Source organism: Anarrhichthys ocellatus, unplaced genomic scaffold (assembly GCF_004355925.1).
Source record: "Anarrhichthys ocellatus isolate YVR2014 unplaced genomic scaffold, GSC_Weel_1.0 scaffold10, whole genome shotgun sequence".
NCBI lineage: Eukaryota > Metazoa > Chordata > Actinopteri > Perciformes > Anarhichadidae > Anarrhichthys > Anarrhichthys ocellatus.
The window spans coordinates 2751234-2773896 of NW_022280040.1; the positions used below are offsets into that span (position 1 = coordinate 2751234).

The window sequence follows — 22663 nt, forward strand, 5'->3', positions numbered from 1 at the left end:
AGATCACAGTTCACTTGTTAGAAAACTAGAGGGCCTTCTGGGGAGAAGGACGCCTAAAACATAATTTACTGCACCATCAATGGTGAGGTTTAACAGAGACTTTTTAACAAGGAGTTTTATCCATGTGGAGTGGTTCAGGAGTCACATCATTTTGCCGTGTGCATTGTGTTTGTGACTTCATTAAAATCTTACTTACGCTGCATTAAAGAGCTTTCTTGCATTAACTGCAATTTGTAAAGGACTGCATTCAATATTCATTTGAATTCATTACGAAGCTCCACTTCCTCCACAGCTTATTTCTCCAAAGGCTGTCAAAAAACTGGTGGTGTGCTCACTGCTGCAGCTCCTGAGCAAGAAACATGCTTGTGTGCCGTCTATTTAAAAACCCAACAGAAATCTACACTTTCCATACCGTTTGTCATAAATCATGGTGCTGCTTTAGTTGAGCATAACACAAAAATGTCACAGTAGCGCTGATTAACACCTTGCTGAACCAAGCTATACCTGAATCTGCGTGTGCTTGTCAAAAACAGCAACTTGCATCCTTGTGGGATATCTTCCAGAACTTCTGAGACATACAGTACAGTATGTGCGGAGCTACTCCGTAACTTGTAACCTTCAATATGCACCAATTATTTCATAGTTACGTGAAATGGAGAAATGAAATGAAAGCTTAAGATTGAAAATAATGTGAGGAAATGCCATCAACGTTCTGGCCAAAAGAAAAAAAAACTATGGTCATTGATTGTTCAGTCAATTATGAAGTAAAAATTTCAAAAATTCTCTTCAGATGACTCAAAAGTGGAGATTTGTTGCTGTCATTGTAAACTGAATACCTTTGGATTTTAGACTGAAGTCTCCTTAAGGTCTAGAACATTTTACACACGTTTCAAAAATGTTTGCTCCTTTTATAGAGTCAACAATTATTTGTTTTATAAATGAAATAATAAACAGATTAATCAATGATGAAAATAATTGTGAGTTGCAACTCTAATTTAGGAAATAATCAGCACAAAATAGTTCGTGATTGGTGGGAAATATTTTTTCTCAGTGCTCTGAACTACAATAACGTTTGGCAATGAAGCAGCAGAAACGAAGACTTTGTGAATCATCCAGTAAGTAGACACAGACCGCATCAACCAAGGGTGAGTGGTAAGTCAGCGAGACGCCCAGCTTGGTGCTAAGAGGCGGTGGGCAGGGTACAACCTGTCTACTGCAAAATGGCAGAAATAACAGGCTGAAACACAAAGACCGGGTGAGAAATATTGGTCTTGGCTGTCGAGAAAGTGAGACAGAGACACAGAGGGTTTTTTTGGAGTCGAAAGAGAATAAGGAAACAGCAGATGGTGAAGAAATGGCAGAGGCTGGAGAGAAGGAAGGAAGTAAACGAATACACGCCTTTAAACAGAATCGAGAAATGTGAAAAGCAAGTGATGGAGAACGGGCAAAAGAGAAGCTGATAGAGGCAGAGAGAGATCGGGAAAAAAGACAAATGTGAAGGACCGCAAACTGTCTCAATTCAAGTACGAGAGGCAGGTGATTAGTGATGTGATGACTTGAGGTGAGCGTGTGTGTGTGTGTCTGGGTGTGTGCCCACATGTGACTGCTGATGAAGGATAGCTATCTAGCTAGAAAGGGAGAAATGAAAAGGAAGAAAGAAAGGCCACCAGCCAAGCGGTGTAGTACTATCCTGGGAGAAACAGCATCTGTCTCAGCAACATAGAGGAACGATCAATAACTATACAGTTAAAATGTGTGTGTATGGATGTGTGTGTCACTGGCGCATTGGCCTTTGCAGTGTGCTTACACTGCATCTACTGCTGTAATTTGATAGAGATATATGGTTTGACAATGATATGTGAAAGTGTGTATGAGCATGTTTGTCCCGACCACTACTGGATTTTTGGGTTGATCCTAAAATATATATATATATATATCTGCCAACAGTATGCCAACCTTTGGATGCATTGCCGAGAAATTTGGTACAGATATTCATGGTGCCCAGAGGATGAATCCAAATGACTCTGGTGATTCACTGATATTTTATATAAGGCCACCATCAGGTCGGACTCATCCTGTAAAATATATGCCTAGTGTCCTTTGTGTATCAGGTGAAGTTAGTACATTAGTAAATGTTAGCAAACTAAAATGCTAAACTAAGATGGTGTACATAGTAAACAATATGTCAGAGCTGCAACCATGGCTGTTAAATTAACTGCATTTCCTTTTTCATTATGAGGCATCCTTGACATGCCAATTATTTGACTATGTTGATTTGTAAACACTTTTAGGAAATAATTTGAATTCATTCAGACATTTTACATTGCTTCTCATTAGGACTGTGCTGTTTCCTGCTTGACTTGGCTATAAACTGAATCACACGTTTATCTCATCTGTAACCTCTCCTTTCACAGTATTTCAGCCATAAATACGAACAAGAAGGGGGGGCTGTAATCTCACGGCACAGCAGCATAATACCAAAATCCATTTCTATATGGTGTCCAGTCCTAACTACAAAGCTCCATTTAAAGAGTGGCAGCATGTGGCAGAAGATGATATGTAACTATGCAATTCAAAGTGAAGCATGCAAATATCTGTTTCTGCGACCAGGGGAGAAAGCAAAGTACAATTCACATAATGGATTTTCTTCCCTTACATGGGCATACTGTGCAGAGTGTCAATATATTTTTCATTAATTCTACAAATATACTTTCATTTATCACTGCCAGGAAAGTATGCAAACATTACTCTCACGCACAACACACGCAGATTCATGATGGACTACAGTGTGTCCACGGCTATCAAAAATATGAATATATATATACTGTATATACACTGCATATATTTCTGTATGCAACCTTTGAAGTCTAATATAAAATGGGGAGAAAGACTCTGATCTCCCAGAGAGAATAACCCTGTTGGTCAGATTCACTGCAATCAAAAGGACCGTCTGTTTCTCAATGCGTGTCAGGGGGAATTAAGACCCCTGAATGAGAAATCAAATCACACAGCACTTCCTTTCATCTTCTCTTGAATCGATAGCATGTCATAAAGTATGTTGGAGCAGGCCTCGCAGCATTATGGCATAATTTACCGACAAGGATGGCTGCTTCTTCATTCTTTCACACGGTTTCAAATAGAGAGGAGCTTCTTGCAACACACCTTTGAGAAGTCCCCGAAATTTCAGGTTTTATCACAGTCAAAGTGACACACTGGGATTAGACCTTCATCAGAGTATTTGTCCTTACAATGCAAACATTTCCGTCATCCAATTTAGTCAATTTAGGCTCTCCCCTGCCTGAGTGTTTGATGGATGTCCAGAGTAGTTGGCAGTGGAGTGGAGACTACGCTTTGATATTCAGGCCCAGACTGTTAAGAGTATTCAGGTTGACTTTGATAAACCCCATTAGCGTGTCGCTACATCTCCCTCTCTGACTGTCTCGCACACATTTACAAACTATGCGCCTCAGAGGAATGGGTGTGAGGGAAAAAAATACAAGGTTGCTCCGGCACTGCATAAAAAGCTGAGCAAGAGAGTCAAGAAGTGGATGACGAAGACGATAAATTTGCTGACAGAAAGGGGATGCAAATTGATTGAGATGACTCAGAATGAATAAAAAAAAAAATCAGATGGTGGCACAGGGTTTTGTTGTCAAAGATTTACATATGCAATTTCAGGCTTTAGTCACCATAAAAGATTGAGAGATATCTCCACATCACTGGAGGCAGCTGATTCTTTGAATGTGCCAGCAGAGCTGCAGTGGGTGAACATGAGCTGGATCATAAAAGAATGAGTGATTCGTCAAGAAGTGTGGCGGAGGTCGTACTCTACATGCACGGCAACGCAACGCCCCATTCACCAGGCGCCACTATCTAAATTGAAAAGAGTATTTATACCAATTTAGGGATCAGAAGTTAATGGAAGCAGTCATGCATCAATTGAGTTACATAAAAATGTCCGTTGGAAACGGGTAAGATAACTATACATCCTTTTAAAAGATTTTTAATTTTCTCAAATTGGCTTTTTGTGTCTGATCGAGGGAGTGCGAGTATGTGTGAGTGTGGGTGGGGGTTGAAGGCACATTACTGTGAGAGTTTTAATCAGACATCAGAAGGGGTATTAACGGGGAAATGTGCAAAAAGAGTAGGATCAAATAAAGATCTCACTCCACTGTAATGAAACGCTGCTCTCGGTGAGCTCGGCTAATCACATTTCCGGCCAAGTTGCAGCACAGATTGCTCAAAGCAAAAAATACAAAAAGGGTGCAATGACAGAGTTGGGAAAGTGATTAAGATGGAGTTTGCACCGTTCCTCCATTACTGAACATGTAATGAAACCTTTGGCACAAAAGACAGGCTGGTTGGTGGATTTACCCTGCCCTCATGTAAACTCTTTTCACTCACTCTGTTTCTAATGCCTCGGTCATAATCCCATCCGTTAGTTTATAGGAGGGAAATAGTATAATTTATGTTGCTTCACACATCTGAACCCCAGCCTCCAGCTGATGAAATCCCTCTCACATTTAATGAAATGGAAAAACCCCAATCCTAATCAGGATTACACCGAGAACACCCAAAAGAGATTTTAAATTGTGTTGACAAAACGCAAGTTGTGCCAAAAGAAAATCAACACTACGTTCACTGTCAATGTCTTTATACTAAAGTAAAGCAGCAGAAAACTCAAAACTCTGACAACTAAACTGCCAACTCAACAATAGGCGTCATTGCTGTGGATCATACCATAACATCATTGCAACTGTGCTTCCTCCTGAATAGGGCAGCAATGTTTGGAAACTTATGGATTTACCCTTCACATAAAACTTTATAAGGGGCGCATTGAAGATTCAGTTCTTGGCAGCGTATAGGATTGGCTGCACATTTCAACAAACGCAACTGATTGTGATCACGCTGTGGGAAGCCAGTTGGCCACTTGGCACTGCACTATAGCGACTCCTGCAGTTTGGTTGAGGTGCCTCCTTGCAGAAGAGGGGTGGTATCTTGATGATTAGAATTAGAATAAAACTACTATACGTACGAACTTAAACACTAGAGCAGACATGTCAAACTCAAGGCCCGCCACGTCATTACATGTGGCCTGTGAATCCGCCAGCATTTTTAATAAAAAAATTATAATTTAAAGTTAGACTTGAAAATAAAAATATCGCAGACCGAGTTCAGGAACTAGCAGGCAATCTGACAACACAGCTAGCCGAAGAGACGAGCAGTTACTTGTCTTCTTCATTAGCTGTTGATGAAAGCACAGACAACACGGACACATCACACATCATCTATCAGTGTTTATAACAGGCTGAAGGCAGACTGGACCGTCAGTGAGGAGCTCTTGGATGTAGCTGCCATGCACTGGACGACAACAGGGAGGGATATTAGTGATGCAGTGAGATGACAAAAATAGCTTTGAACAAAGTTAATGTAATAACTTGTGCTTGATGATTTGTTCTTTATTTTCTTTAAAAGTTTGATCTTTGATAGAGTAATGTGGGTTTCTTAACCCTATTAAAATGATTTATGTTAACAGAAATGTGCTTAAATAATAATTTTACATTTATATAACAGCATGTACAATCTTTTTACACTTGAATAAACAATAATCAAATGCAGAGACAGTTATTTAACAATATGTTAGGGAGTAGTTACATTTATACAGTCTTACAGTTACAACCGGCCCTTTGAGGGCGACCATGATGCTGATGTGGCTCAGGGTGAAAATGAGTTTGACACCCCTGCACTAGAGGCGATCATGCCAGGACGCATGTCAAGACTGTTGGTTCCCAGATCGGATCTAGCTCACATTTGGATCTGATTAATTAAGACCACATTCCGAGGGGGCCTGGCTCAGATTGAGTTTGGACCTCAGTGAGGTGTGCACACAGCATATGGACACATGCTGTGGACAATATATGAAACGAAAGTCTCGCGTAATCTTCCCCCCCACACAGGAGTTACTCAACTCAAAGCGCTTTAAACACTAGTAGAAAAATCCTGTTCTTGCAGCTTCCCCATTCAATATGGCAGAGCTTCATCAAGCTACACTCCCTGTAAACACAGGAAATTTACTACTTCAGTGCAACCAATCAGAGCTGAGTATATATGCTCAACTACAACTAACACGCCCGCCAGCTTCAGGCTTTTGAGAGGCAAGAGGGAGGCCTTCCACAACAGGAAAACCGTAAATGCTTTGCAACTCAGCACTAAAATGCCAGATTTCTTAAAATCACCTTTGTTTCAGGCGGAAGGGCGAAACACCAGATGTTTGACAAGTAGCGTGTCAAGGGATCCACCGCTAGGAGCTAAAACCTCACTGCAGAGCTAGTGCCACCAGCAAATTAATATTTAAGCCACGCCAAAGCCATGCTCTCCACACACTCAATTTAAGCATTTCCACTGAGCTCTTTCTAGCACAATTTCCACAAAGCCTTGCCTCTTCGGAGGCAGAGCAGGATAAAATCAATGACTCCGTCTTCCCTCCAGATCAGCCAATCTCTCCTATAAACTACAAACACACAATGAGGATTCTTTTTAGGTGGATTTAAACCTAATCCCACCACCATCTCATACCCCCCACTTTTCTTTATTTCTCTGTCTGATGAGTGATCCTGGGATTCTGTTTCAAGCCCTCTTCCCTTGCTCTTTGCTGTGTTGAAATACAATGCTGTGGCAGTGGAGATTGGTTCACAAATGCGTGATTACAATCATATGCTCCATGCTTGTGGTAGAATGGCCTTTTGCATGTCATTTTAGATGGAATTATTTGTACAGAATTTTTGCTCCACCGCAAACACCCCAGTCGAGTAAAAGGTCTTTGAAATGATAAGTGAAGTTCATTTGGGACTAAGACAAATTATTTTCCTCTGGTATTAACCAGTACAGCCAGCACACATATTTTCACCTCATATCGAAAAGGGACAGAGTGAAATATCAACTAAGTCAGAAGGTAAAGTTGGTGTACTTTTGAAATACTAAGAAATAAAGTGTTGCTCAGAGGACGACAGAATTCTCAGTCAAGGCCCGCAGATTTAAACTAATCTTTTCTAATTTAAGAAAAATAAAATGATGTCCTTGTGGCACACGGCTATCTAGGGAAGGGATGTTGATTTCAATCTCACTTGAATTCTACATTTTGCCAGAAGAGGCCCAAAAGGATTATGCCTGAATTTTTAAGATTGCTATACATGGCGAGGGTGGTTATGAATTAAGTATTAAGACATTATTTTCTCTTCCTCACAAACATGACCATTTTTACAGCCGGCATACAGCATTTCCTAAAACAATTTGATCCCCCTGCTGCAGATCTGATATTTCATGATATAGAATTGATAGTGCATGCATGAAAGATAGTCAGTATGTGTATAACATTTTAATCCTGGAGATATAAAGCATCCGTCACAGAAAAACTAGTTTCTAGTATTGTTTTTCAGCCACAACAATCCAACCATACAAAGAATAAACTGAAAGTGCAATAAGCAGCTTCAAGGCTGTTTATAAGGAAGTGCAGAAATGAGTGTCTGTGTATCATGAGGAGTCGTTTGTATGCATGTTAGGCACAGAGGCTTATTAGTGGCCACAAGGTAAAAGCCAATTGGCATCCTTTTATAGACGGTGGCGAGAAAAGCCAGTGTCAGCTCAATGAATATTCAGATAGAAGCAGAAGAGCCTTGAGGGGACATGGAGCAGTCCCAATCTTTTATCAGACTTGCGAGGACACAGCGTGGCCATAACCTATTCACAGCAATCCAAATCTCTCTTTGTGTCGCCAGATTCTTCTTTCCTTTCTTCTTTCTTTGTCTCTTTGCATCGATCACATACTGTACGTAGCGCGTACATGCAGCAGTATACTCTTCCTCCACATTAGCTTCCTTGAGCTGTACATTTCCCAGTGTGGGGGAATAATGAAAGCCAGCAACGATGGGTGGCCATGTGAGTCGCATTGTATAGGGGTGCTGTGATTAATCGAGCTTGCCAAATGGAAAATGAAATGCCAGTAAGGCCATGCTGTTCAGCAGGCTGTTAGTGTTTGTTTGAGGGAGAAGAGAGAGATGAACACACATGATCGACTTCCTGACCTTTCCAGGTCCTTGCACTTTGCAATCTCCACCAGAATGACGTCCAATAGAAGACGATGGTCTTAATTGACTTGCTGGGCTCAATTGGTGCACCTGAGAAGAAGTAAAATTGTTCTCTCGCACCCTCCTGCACCTCAATTATCACAGATGGATGAGCAATTTGAGCTTTGAGAAGGATAAACGACGACAGAATGTGCAGGAGAAGCTGACAGAAACCAACACCTTGCTGAGAACATGTTTATGTTTGTGGCGCTATCATGCTGAGAGTTCTTTCAGTTCTCGTGACTCAAGGTTTCGGAAGGCAAGCAAATGCTTGCCACCTTCAGCAAAGTGAAGTGAAAACAACTGCAAAGAACATCGCGCAATCTGTTTCACACCCCCAGAAAACCAAATGTCACATGAACATTCAGGACCACAAACATTAAACATTGAAATTTAACCCGGCCCTTCCTGTAGGAGCTGTTAAGCAGCCCGCAAGCTCACATAATGGATCCTCTGGGTGCAATATCAATCCTTCAAACAGACGGGTGGAGAACTGGGGGGGAAGCAGTAGAGTCAAGCAGGTTTTTCTGTATAAAATGTTGCCTTGGCCTGCTTCAAAATTCTGCCATTATGGGTATGAACGAGCAGGCATCAATTGAACCACCTCTCTACACCCTGCATAGTTACAGACTGATACAGACTATTCTGTTCTGCCCTGTAAACATATTTTTGTTCCATTATTATTACAGTGAATATTCCTTCCTTGGTTGAACCTAGGGAACCCTAGAATATATTAAATATGATGGACTCAGAATTACAGTCAGTTTTTAAACCATAAACCACTTGTCATGGTTTTTCTATAAGCCTATCAAATGGTAATGATATGCATTAACCCTACAGGTCCCAACAGTATATGACCCAAGCTGCACTTTCATTTCATGAAATGTACACACAGGAAAAAAAAGGTTCTTAAATGGTTCTTTAAAAGGCAGTGTGGTTCCACGAAGAACCATCCCCTACTGAAGAACCATTTTATCTATTGGATGGTTCTACATGTTTTTCATATGGTTCTTTGGGGTATTAAATGGTTATTTGGGATATTAAAGGGTTCTTAATTCATGTTTGAGTTGTTGAATCGTGGGGGATGGGATAAATTAGAAAAAATCTATCTTGCCATGATCTGGGTGTGGGGTAGTTATATATATATATATATATATCATGAGATATGTGTCCGCCCTGCCTACTTCCAAGTGACAGTCGTCCATCTCTCTGACTGACCAGACCAACGTCTTTTCAAACCAGTCGCCCGCAACTAACAGTGGTCGGTCTAAGGTAAGTGTTGGAAGCTTGGTTATTACAGGTAAATTATTGCTCTTTTTTATCATGTCCCAGCCATCTGTTATTCGAGTGTCTGAATAAGCTAGTCTACATCGAATATATAGTATTGGTGCCTGTAGCTTGGCTGGAAGCGCCATATTTCCCTCGTTTTGTGGATGCCGCATATATATATTTGTGGATTTTGAGGTAATGTTAGACTTTTAGTTTCAACAATCCGTAGGTTGTTGAAACCGTTATGAGTTCATTTCGCATGTATTTCGTTTTCTAACGGTAACTTGACCATTAGTTAATTGCCTTTGCTTGTCTGCTAGCTAGTTGGCTGAAGCTAACGCTAGTTAGCTAGCTAACGTTAAATCGTTAGCCTAGATAGCGCGCGAAAATATATTTAACCTTAATTTAGCTAAGGTGCTATGCTTCTGCCTGTGAAATATATGTAAAATGTCATTAGCGTTAGCTGATTAACTAACACGGGTTAATGTTACTGTATGTCTAGATGTGAACTATCTAATTACTTTAGCTATCAAATATTCTTTATTAAAACTTTTTTACAAATTAAAAAATTATGCCATTGCTACATGCGCAGTTAACTCAACCCGACACCCACAATTGTCCTGAGCAGCAGCGATGGCAAGCCCCTGAGTGACGGCACAGATGTTTTTGTAGCAGTGGATGGACAAAAAATGATGGTGGACAATGAAGACGCAGACGGTTCATTGGCCATGGGTGTTGTGTTGGCCCTCTATCATCTGAAAAAAAACATTTTCGTTTTTGGAGGCATTTATCCTGAAGCTGGACACACGGGTACCTGTAGTTGTGCAGAGAGTGGCAAATGCTCTGAATATTTCTTAGATAGGACACTGCAGCACATGGATAACATTGTATAGAGTTGATTTCTGACAATAAAGTGAAGTGCAGTACATCTACAGGTGTTTCTTTTATCCACAAATCAATTTGCCATCATTTCCGTGCATGTAAAAGATGATTTTATAGATCATCACAGAAAGGATCCTGGAATATGATCTCTAAAAAAGAGTGGGAACCCTGATTCCATTGTTATGCTGTTTAAATGTAAAAAAAAAAAAAATCACGTTTTCCAAAACTCGGTTCTTTAAAGAACCATTTATTCCTTGGAAGAACCATTTTTAGCTAAAGAACCATTTGAAAAGGGTTCTTTATGGAACCATTTGGGTCCATAAAGAACCTTTTTGAAAAAGGTTCTTTAAAGAACCTTTTTGTCTTTAGGTTCTTCAAAGAACCAGAAATGGTGCTTCAAAGAACCATTTTTTGAAGGTTCTTTGAGGCACCTTTGTGGGTTCTTTAAAGAACTGTTTAAGGAAATGGTTCTTTAAAGAACCCTGGTCGGAAAGGTTCTTTGTGGAACCAAAAATGGTTCTTCTATGGCATCACTCCGAAGAACCATTTTCGGTTCCAGATGGCACCTTTATTTTTCTGTGTGTACCATCAACTCATTTTATTGTCATTTCCTATATGGGAGTATTATATATTGTTGTTGGCGTCTGTTTGAATCTACAAATGTTTTATTATTCTGAAATGTTTTGAGGATTACTCAAATTCCACATTTCATAATCTCATCATGGTTTTACCCTCCTTAGTTGTTGAACATTGACATACTTCTCCTAGCGGATATACAAAAGCTTGCCATTACCTATTAGATTACCTTGATGCCCAATGTGATTTAGCTCCCTTCGGAATCAGACATTTGCTCTGAGATGATAAACTGGGAAAGCAAAGTCCCATCCGCTGCCAAAAAGGATGTAAGAAAATGGTGGAGAAACATGTGGGTAAAGAAAACAGACCATCATTCAAACTCCTTTTAAGGCAGTTATTAGCATTTTTGTCCCCATATGTTAATACAGGAACTCCCAAAGGAAGCATCCTGATAAGATGAAGATGAAAACAAATGCAAAACCCGTCAAGCATGGAATGCAATCTGCTCTGCGTCAACCTTCAAAAAACAGGGGTACAAATCAGGAGCGATGAGCGAACAAAAAATTCACCTTCCAAAAATGAAAAGACCTTTTCAATCAACCCTTAAGAGAATAATTCTCCAAGACGTTTGAGGCCTTAATGTGTGCAGAGATAAAACACACAGGTCAATCTCACTGCTGCTTAATACAGCATAATGGAGAGAGTCAGGCTCTCAGCGTGACAGCCAAGGATCCACCACGGTGATAGGCTAATGAAACAAAGAGCCCTAGGCGAGTTGTTATGCCTACAGAGCAAAGGAACAGGGGGAAAAACACACTTGGAACAATCCAGCTAATTTCCAATGCAGTTCTGAGAGCAAAGACCATATGGATCGTGTGTACAATGGTGTGAATACACAATAGGTCGCTCTATTGTGGACGCAGGACAGGGGATTGATTAGGAAGGCAGCCAAAATTGTGCTACAGTTTGGAGAGATGCATGGTGTAGAAAACACACACACACACATGTTCCAGCATACTCCAGGTACACAAGGGTATTGATACATATGGTGCGTGCAGTCAGTCAATACCAGACACAACCCCTTTACTCCAATCCCCAAACCGGGTAACAAACGAATACACCCCCACATCCAGCATGGTTTACATTACTGCAGTCTTCCAGCTACAACAGAGCTGCGCCCTGACCCCCACAGCATCTGTAGCTGAACAGCATGCATGGGTAGCAAACTGCCACAGAGGATGGAAGCAGGAGACAGGCAGAGCCGCTGATTGATCTGCAGGGTAATTGGCTGGGAGCGGCTGAAACAGCCAAAGGACGTAAATATCAGCCGTCCTGTTGGATAGTGAGTTTAGTTCCTCGGGGCGATAAACTCTGACTGGTTGTCCCCTGAGTGAAGGTTCGTAGTCTGATAAGCTGGTGAACATTTTGTGCCGGGACTTCTCTGCTGAGCAGTATGGATCGAGGTGTGATGTCAGAGGAAGAAAAGGAGAGGAGTCACATAAGGCAAAAAGAGAATAAAAGGTGAAGGCACACCAGAAAGTGGTTCAGCGAAATTCATCCAGGCGTCTTTGTTAAGTGTGTGGTTTTAGAAACGTAGTAATGTACTGATAAGTTGCAAGTCGGTGTCGCTGGCAATTGAATTGCTAACAGCATAGCCAGCTGGGAACATGCTATTGCTAGTCAGTCACAAAAGCTCTCCACAGTAGCTAATGTTATCCTGCTGAGCTTTGTCGTCAGTCATTATACTAAGTTGTCAGTTAGCGAGCTAGCTTAGTTGCTGAATATTTTCTTTTAAATGATCGAATTTAACTTTATCTTTATTCAGGTAATCTTATTGAGATACAGGGTCGCAATTCCAAGAGGAACCTAGAGACATGAATTTACAGTTTCAAAAGACGTAGCTTTATCTGTATCATTGACTCCTGCCTCTCAACTGTTAACAAACGAATGAACTGTTAATTCAAAATTTAGAAAACACACGAGGTACAATAGCTTTGTGTGTCAAAGTTCAACAAAGTTTCCAAAGCAATGCCATTTCAATTGTGTGATTTTGCAATTAAATTGTACCATTTTAAATGCTAGTGAGTAAACCTAATGGCGGGTTCATGCTTAAAGGATAATTCCTGTTACTTACAACTTAAGAGATTTGTTTTGTCAAAGTTGAAATGGGAAGTTTGATCTATCTGTATAATGGATCTTTATTACAAAAATGTTAAGTTCAGTGTAATTATTGCAGAAAGAAATCATGGGCAAAGCTATGAAAAATGAGAACCAGGTTGTTAAAAACTGGAACATCCATTAATGCGGGTTGCATGAATATCCTGGAGCACCACAGAAAGCATGTTAAACACGTACGCCAAGGTGAGTGAATGGGACACCTTGTTTCACATGGATCTGGTGCATAAAACATAGAGAGCATGAGCCATGCGTGTCAGGGAGACAGGCCAGGAGAGAAGAAAAGAGGTAGTGTTCGCTGAAAACAGAGAGACAGAGAGATGAGTTCGGAGAGCGAGGGTGAGACCGTCCTCTTCCACAGCTGCAAGAGGTGTGCCTGCAATGCTAACTGACTCCATCCATCTCCTTTTGCTAGGGATGGGTGTCTTCAGCTGAGCTCAAACGTAGCAACCGTCATTCTTCCTCACTCACATTGGAGCACAGGAGATTCTTTGGGAAATGAGATTGATGTGGCAGCCAGAACTCAAAAGCACTAAGCTATGAGGGGCTCCACGGGAAAACCAAAAGAGATAGGCTGTTCTCCAAACACAGGTCTGACCACCATCAACTTTTTTTGTTTTTAAAATGACACAGAGACCCGCATAATTTCTTCAGTTTATTGCGTTACACATGGGGAGTATACTTACGCTGTGAGTAATGTACACCTACAGATTTTCCCAGCAGAGAAAAGACCCATAACAATCAGAGAAACAGTCGGCAGCACAGAAGAATCAGGAAGAAAACTCCCAGAAAATGTGTTTGAACGACAGGAAGCACTGATAAAAGTGCTAAATATTGGGATGTTTTTTTTGTTGATTTATGAGCAGTGACTTAATGCAAGCAGCTCATTCAGGCAAACACACTCTTCACTGAGATCTTGGGAGAACAGAGAAAAATGCACCAGAGGAGATTTGTCTCATGTATTTGATCTACCTTTCCTCTGTGCACCTTTGTGAGTCTAAATCCCTACCAGTGTTGGGCCATGGAACATGACATTTTACTCCCAGTGCCTTAGGCGCTATAGCAGTGTGGGACAAAGTCCTGATTGGATTTAGGTTGAGAGATATCGCTGACTAGAAAAAGTCTGACCACAAATCACATGCTCAGTTTTCACTATGAGACATCTATTTGGACGACTGTATGAGTCATGATTCTGCAACTGCATGGTTTGTTTCTCCCCTAAAACATATCAAGATCATGTAGTGTAGAAGAAATTTGACATTTCCATGTTTTCCTTTTTTGAAAATCAGAAGCAAAAACCAGTCACAGCCCCCCAATCAGTAAAATATTATAGTGTATATATTTTGCTCATTTACCCAAATCTTGACAGATAAAAGCTTTAGAATAAGAGCTCTAACTCATCTCCTTGGCCATGCTGCTATGTATGTTTTGGCCAAATTCCCAAAAGCTACTTCTGTCTCATCATGCGTTGGTCGGAGGGTAGGTTCAATTCTGTCCTATATTACAGTAAATGATAACAATCATGAATTATGATATGGCTACTGCCAATCGGTTGAATGTCAGGGTCTTTAGGGGACTTCATTCTGGGAGTTCAACGGATGCATTTGAACAAAAAAAGGGACTGAAACATTTAAATGTCGGGTGTTGCCACTGGGAAATGACTTTGGAGGCAGATGTGAAACTGGGAAGTTGCTGAACTTTCTGTTCTGCCCCGGCAATGGTGCTGCTGAAGTCAGTTCCTTCCAAGAGCGAAGGGTCAATCTCTACGGTTCAATTTTCCATTTTGAGCCCATCTAGATTCAATATCATTGGTCCTGTCTCCTTTATGAGGCTCATATATCCTATTCTAGCAATAATCCTAAATGTCAATCGACTCATTTCATTTCAAAATGATTCTCAGTCCATTTAGAGCTTGGTTTGGGCATTAAGCGGCTTAGATCAATCAGTGTCATCTTGATCAGAAATAAAATGGCTTGAATTCTTGATAGAAGAAAACATACAGTGCAGTGCTACTGAAGGTGACTCAGGCAACGTATGTGACTGAATAGGATGCTGACCAGCTTTCGTTTGACTATTTCTTTCCACAAGGGGAAAAATAGGATGCCCTTTTTTTAATGTTTTTTTTTCTTTCACTATAGTGAATATGAGTTTGTGTTTGGCACAAATTTGCATAATATTCAAATTTAAATGACAAATGATTGAGTAAAATCCAAGGAATTTAATCAAGCATTTTCCACAGTCCACACCTGATAACCACTAATATGATTTTTTTTTTTTTAAACATTAAATACGCAGTACAGAAATCCAAATTTGAATTTCATTTTTCTTGAAGCAACACAGAAAAGTCTTCCTGTCTCTTCTTTAAATGTATTGACACAAAAGACGCAGCTGAAAAACTAATGGGCAACATGTTGTATTTTGTTTTAATCGCCCCACAATATTTGGAACAGTATCACTAGTCCTTGGGTCAAGGTAATGCACATATACTGCCCTAGTGTCCAAAGACCAGCATCTGCCTCACCACCAGGTTTTGGCTCTGCACACAGCCAGTGATCAGAGTGCAGAAGCAAGAAGGGGACAGCTTGCGGCTTTTATTTGCTTTGGCTTGAGGTGCTGAAACACCACTTAATCTACCAGTCCACAGGGTTCTAAGGTCACGGCGCCCAAGGACGACCTGAAAAGCGAAACGCTGACCAAATCCCCCAACAGAATTGCACACACAGAAATATACACACCATGCTTCCTCCACTCTGTAATTTCCCTTCCTGCACATGCTGTATTCAACTGTTCTACGTGCAATTCTATAGCATGTGTGAGAACATATAGGGCTGCCGGTCACAATGTAATACCTTGTCTTTGTCAACCTCCAGAGAGGATGTGAATCTACGGAGGGAAACTTCATGTGTGCTATGAAGCTTGTATACTGTTAATGACAGACAGCTGAAGTTGACTGATTATGCTTTGGTTCTGTTAGCACATAGACAGTGGCTCAATATCATACTTACACACTTATGTTGACACAATTTAAACTATTACACTAAATTAATGTTCCAATTTGAATATGTTTGGGCAGAATAGTGACAAAGGCAGACTGGATGAAACAATAAACAATAGAAATCATTCCAGCTTTTATTATGCAAAATCAAACACATCCTTGGCCTTTGGCTTCCAGCCCTTTCCTACTACCGCTCCTCTAGTTTACTACTTCTATGCCAAGCTTCCCTGACTTAATTGATTGAGCTGCCTTTTATATTTGGACTTATGGAGCAGTAGAACGTGATGACTCCTGCCATACGCTTACAGTAGGTTCTGCCTGATGCTTCAAAGTGCCATTAGGATAACGTGTCATGGGTAAATGTACTGCATCCGTGCATTTTAAAAGAGACACTAATGGTGCATCAATATGTACTTAAAGGAATAGTTTGACATTTTTTAAAACGCCTATTCACTTTTGTGCCAAGAGCAAGATGAGAAGCTGGATACCTTTTCCATGTCGGGATAGTATATATTAACAGCTAGTTAGCTTAGCTTAAAGCTAAGACTGGAAACAGAACACAGCAAGTCTGGCTATTTACACCTGGTGTTAATATGTGATTTGTATCTGGATATTGACATCCAATCCACAGGGTTTTGCATTTACACCTGTATTATTGAGCGCTCTGATTATCTTGATTCTTCCTGTATTGTGATCAGATCTCAATATACTAGTTTTGGTCAGACAGTACTTACAGACTTATAAATAAACATGGTACACAAACCAGTGTAGAAGTGTTCCTGTTTTTATGAGGGACAACTTACTAGCTACTGCTACGATCGTATCTTTTTTACCAGGGTTGCTTGAGCTGTCCGGAAGGGGAGGAGTTGAGTGAGCTTTTACAGCTGGATGGGTTTCCTCTCAAAATAGTGGTCCCACTGTATGGATTGCATTTATAGCTGGCTTAACCTTAAGGCTTAACCTGATCCAGATGTGTGCATTTAAAGCTTGCATTACCATGCGTTTGTCCTCATCCTGATCAAATATCCAGAATGCACGGTAATGCAGGGTGTTAATGGGTTGCAAATCTTGCTACTTAACATGTCTTGTTTGTTTAAGCCACACAAAAACAGTGCTTTGGGAGCCCTAATGTGACTGGTGGACAGAGGTATTTCCTCACTTTCATGTAATACGCTCATTCAGTAAGTTAACAAACCAAAAGGTAAAGTTTAGGAAAAATGTCACAAATGCGTCACTTGACAACAACACTTTGGGACACGAACACCGGCGTCTAACACAGGTCTCTCTCGTGGTTTAAAGTCCTGTGTTTGACCCCCTCCACCTGCTGTCCAGCCCACCACTAAATACTAACTATGACCATTAGTCACGTGGGTGTGTTTAATTACTTCTGTGAGTCACACATGCAGCCTGCCGGTTGGACTCCATTGCCTGGTGAGCTTTCTTTTACTGATCCACAGGTAGATAGTCTCATCATTTAAAGTGTGTCTTTGTGGCTGAATTAAGCAAATATGAGATAGTTGCACGCATGATTTTCACATATATATTGAAATGGTGACAAAAAGAAGCTACAACGTAAAAAGAAGACTGCTGTAAAAGTTCTGTGACGCAAGAAAGGACCAAGCATGAGGCATCTGGGTGTAATTTGTTTGACAAATAAGTTGCGCATCACATCACTGGGACAGACGAGTTAATTCAGTGACTGTTCTGAGTGAATCTCTAGAGACTGTTAGAGCGGCATCTCTCACTTCCTCTGGTGCCTCAAATAAACTGCATACGTAGCATCTGCAGACTTTAAGTGGTTCACTGAAGTACCTCCACATTTAATATGATTATGAGATTCTAGTCACTGCTGGTTCATCCACTGGCTTCTGTACTAAACACATTAGTCACCAGGAGCACAAGGCTCTGAGAGGACAGAATGTGAAAGAGAAGCATGAGAGTTTTTATCTCTCCGCTGCTAAAATGACAGAGAGAGAAAGAGAATAAGAGGAGCTGAGTCATGTCACCTTTGTTGCCTCTTTTTTCTCTTCCATTCATCAGAGGAGGGCTGTGTGACTTACCATGGTTTGCAGAGCAGCTGCAGATGTGAGACACCATTCAAGGATTCGAGTATCAAGTAAAGTGAATTTAGGACTTTTATCTCCTTTAATTATGTAAATCATATGCTACAGATATTTCCTATCAAGTCAAGAGGCAGGTTTTTTTTTCCTTTCCTCTCAGCAAATTTTCAATGAGACTCCCAGGAGAAGCAGGCAGAAGAAACAATACTTCAACTGCACATTTCAGAAAATGTAGCCTGGGTGCTTTATCTCTGACTATCAAGAGCTGGAAATAACAAATTATCTTTCATCTGTGTCGCTTGAAGTATTTTTGGTAGTGACGTTTCTTGCAAAATGCCTACTGTACTTAAATTTCTGTTGAAGACATCCATTAGAGAAGCCAGTTTTGCAGATTATCTCGTATGTAATGTATATGTCAACTCAAAAATACAGTTATTATAAATGCTTATATTTATTGAAGAAGTAGCTAGCCAGATAACATACACCATTATACACACAGTCTGTGCATTAATTTCTAGCCAACGTCTATGTTGCTAATAAATGGGCTCTTTGGGGGGGGATCAACACGGTCTGCACAAGAGGTTGAATGATGCAAAGCTTAAAAAAAGCTTATGTGTAGAACACAGCTGCAGGTTTGGAGATTCATGACTCAGCAGACAACAAGCTCCAGAACACAGAACATATCCATAACTCACACTCTCTTGATTTTTGTGTCAATATATATTTTGCTCTCCACCCCCTCCAACTCCTCACTGAAATGCATGAGAAATATTGTAACTGACGGTTTAGTACTGGGATGCTTTTACACTGAATGCTTGGAGCTACAGCAGCTTTACCTTAGAGTCGTTTTTCATAAGCAATTTAACTTCTAACAGTATTTCTGCTTTATTTCCTTCCTATTGACTGCACTTCTTCACTAAGTTCCCATGAAGAGCTTCAGGGTCCTGATGTCTTGAAAACCACACACACACACACGCACACACACACACACACACACAGCCTTTAGAGATAAATCTATAGTCCCACTTCATCTCGATTGTTCTCTTTTCAATAGCCTGTCGCTATTAGCATGTTTTTCAGGTGAAAGGTTGACGTACTGCATAAGTGTTCATCAACAATGACACACTTAAGTCTTCGATGATCAAATACCACTGAAGGTGCAGTGGATGTGGAGACAAATTGCCACATGCTGTTCATGCTTCCTGGCACTGTGCCTTTCAATGCTCTAAAAAATAAAAAAGGTCGACCGTGTTATTACTCCCAGTCGAATGTAGGCGAAGGAACATTAAATCGTGGTTATGCCCTGATTCCTTGTCATCGACCCTCACGCTTCTTCAGTAATGGGATCTCAACCGAAGATGAGGCAAATTATGAAAGCCGAGGTTTTACACACAACCGTAATTGCCACGATTGTGTTGGACAATACTGATTAGTTGCTCTCTCTGCTTCTTCCAGCACCGTCAACTGTGGAGTGGTGCTGCTGAACTGAATTAAAATCTGAGCTGCTTCACATCAGTCGAGATATAGAGAGAGAAGTAATAACAGCCTTTGCCAGTCACAAGAGTGTCCCCGCCAATGCCAGTAAATTGCCAATGGAAATACTTAGTGTGTGCAGACAGACAATCAATAAAACTGCAAGAGGCTCCCACAAGGGCAAGTTTCCTGGATGATGTTTGTTACTCATTTGGAGCCCTGCTGTTAGGGCCACAAAGCATTGACGTGCTCACAAAGAAAGAAGTGAATTGACAAGAGCAGCAAGAGGGCGAAACAGCAAAAGAAACATGTACCTGCAGTGAAGTTGTAACTTGCTGAAAATCCCACCGCTTCCAGTTCACCATCCGTAACAAATTTTATCCACAGATATCGGCCGCTACTCCTGATATCAGGCGGGCTGTGCTGACCGCAGTACCGTCCGAGAATCGGGGAGAAGCCAAACGGTCCATCCCGAACCTCGATGTTGTCAAATTTACATTCCCAAGAGGACTCGATTGAATAATTCTCCTCAAAGTGTAGATCGATACACTGCCTTGGGGGTGCTGGAAGACAATACAAATAATTACCACCTAGCACACAGGAGGGAGTGAAATATTAGTCATGCTTTAATTGATGAAGGTTCAACTTGTTTCATTATCAGCACGCCCACGCACTCAATACCTCAAGTCCTGGCTGTTAGTCAATTTATCTCTAAAACACCCGATCTGTGATAGTTAATGGCCTCAACATTCACTTTGGTGATTTTATTAACCTGATTATCAGCACTGAACAATCAAATGCCCCCCTCCTAATGTGAAAAAAATACCAGCCTGTCTAATAAACCAACAAATCACATCACTCTCTAAGGATGAACCCAAGAAATGCTTTAGCTTTAACAAATAGCTGAATCACATTGTTTCTTTAGAAGACAAAATTTACCTTCAAGGATGTAAACACACTCTGTGTCTGGGGGGTATTTGTTTGGGTAATTGGGAGAAGTGAAGAGCCCTCCTACTGGTTCTTTCACCCACGTTCCACATTGACCTGCAGGCTTCACTCCAGAGTTGTTCTTCACTAAAGATACATATAGCAAAGAGAAAAGAAAAAAAAGTCAAAGATTAAAGCTTTGAAGAGAGAATTTTTAGGGAGTCAAGACACGCGGCTGTGGTGATTGGGGATTACCTGATGTATCCTTCCTTGTTGCTCCAGACAACCCAAGTATGAGAAGACTTGCAACAACTGTAAGAAAGACAAATGCATTTTGACTGAGGACCAAGACATGCAAATATGTGTTTTTCTCTGTAATTTCCTTCGTTTTGTGCACAGCTTTATTTCAGCTAAGGGAGGGTTGAGTCACCAGGTTTTAGTTTACTGCACATCAGCAATATGCCAATTAAACCTGTGCCTGACTGTGACCTTAAAGAATCCCCAAACAGCACACAATAACCAATATAATTGCAATAACCGGTCATTATTCGCATCTTATCGATTATGATAATTTTTACATGTAATGTAAAGTAAACCTTTATAATGCCAATAGACTCAGCTCAGATCTTCACCTCTATAGGCCAGTACTGTAAATCTGTGTGAACACCTAATCTGAATGACTCATATGTAGTCTTTGGCAGCCATAAACCTTAACCGAAAAAACAACAAAAGCAATGGATTATAATGGGTAAGAAAAAATATATAAAGAAATGACTCAAATTTGACGAAAAAGGTAATTAAAAAAAAATGAACAAAACTAAACAATTACCACAATGTATTAAAAATGATGAATATCACAAAAGATATGAATAAAAGCTTCAGAAGAAATAACTATAAATTAAAAAATTAACAAAACATTACAATTCCCGAAAGATAACAACTTATAGAGTGACCTTCAACATTGAGTTTACAGGTTGCTGATTACAGTGTGTCTGTATCACCTCCTGATATTTAATATCTTCACAACATGCTCCTATTTTGAGTGAAATCTGTCGCACTGATGTTCAGCGTCATTTAACGCCGATTAAAGGATAAGTACACTTCTGTTTCGTTAGGGTACAAGCAGCTTGGAGCAAGTGTGCCTCAGCCGATGAACACGGATGTCTTACCGTGATGGAAGCTGTGCCCATGTACCATGTCTGTTCCTTTCACAAACGGCTTCAGACTCAACTAATTCCATTTAGATTTAGGAATACTTGAAGAGAAAAAAAAGATTGAGATGAGAGTTTCTGAAAATTCACTCCGGGAAACTGCTCATATCATGCAATCTTTCGGTGAAACAAAAAAAAAAGGCAAATCTACTCCTTAATTAAAATCTTCAGAGGAAAACAAAATATCCTTGCTGATGAACTAATCACCAGTTTCATATAAAACCAAAAACAGTTCTAAACACTCGCCCGATTTCCATCCAAGCGTTTCTAATACCCTTTGGTGCTTTTGATGCACTGAAAGGATTAATAGTCCCGTCATCAGCCCTTCTCTAATCGCTCCACCTTTGCAATCTTCCTTGGGGAAATACCAGGGACAGGGTTTTGTCCTCTTTGGTCCCTTTATCAGGAGAGGGGATCCTTCAGGGGCATGTAAAACCACGCAACACTCATCCCTGCAGCGTTTTCTTCACTCCTTTGCGGTGCGTAAAATCCCTTGGAAAACACCGGCTAGGCAAAACAAATTATAATTAAGTGCGTTTTCGTTTGAGTTCCATGTGTCGCTTCTGCTCCAAAAGCTGTCAGTGTTGCTCCGAGTGCATCCCTCTGCCTGGCTTCTGTCAACTGGAGAGTCCCCGCAGCCAGCAGGAGTTAATGTACGATCTCCCTCCTCCTCCCGTTCATTCAACACTACGGCCGTCCAATGCGCCACAGTCCCCACGTACTTCTGAGGCACGCATTGAAAACTTCTCCAGGACACGACTTCATCTGCGCGCGCGCGCGCGCACACACACACACACACACACACACACACACACACACTCACACGAACAAGCACCAGAGAGAGAGTAGAGAACGGATCGCTTATGTGTGTGTATGAGTGGGTGCTGGAACAATATAAGCACGCGCCGCAGAATTAATTTCAGTTCGTGGAGATCTGCCGCGCAATGGAACATGGAGAGGCAAGCAGAGAAA

At 40.8% G+C, this 22663-nt stretch overlaps 1 protein-coding gene across 6 annotated transcripts in view; it reads right to left on the minus strand.

The window, feature by feature from the left end:
- The window catches only part of neto1l (neuropilin (NRP) and tolloid (TLL)-like 1, like), a 61018-nt gene extending 38609 nt beyond the window's left edge, over positions 1-22409 (minus strand). For all 6 annotated transcript variants that reach the window (XR_004212833.1, XM_031849773.1, XM_031849771.1 and 3 more), the window contains exons 1-4: positions 21650-22409; positions 20736-20792; positions 20493-20627; positions 19868-20116 (exon numbers count right to left, since the gene is read on the minus strand). Coding sequence is in view for 5 of the 6 variants with exons in the window: in XM_031849773.1 (XP_031705633.1) it covers positions 19868-20116; positions 20493-20627; positions 20736-20792; positions 21650-21677 (469 nt within the window). In the remaining variant the exon portion in view is untranslated. The remainder of the gene's footprint in view (positions 1-19867; positions 20117-20492; positions 20628-20735; positions 20793-21649) is intronic.
- Positions 22410-22663: the final 254 nt, after the last annotated feature.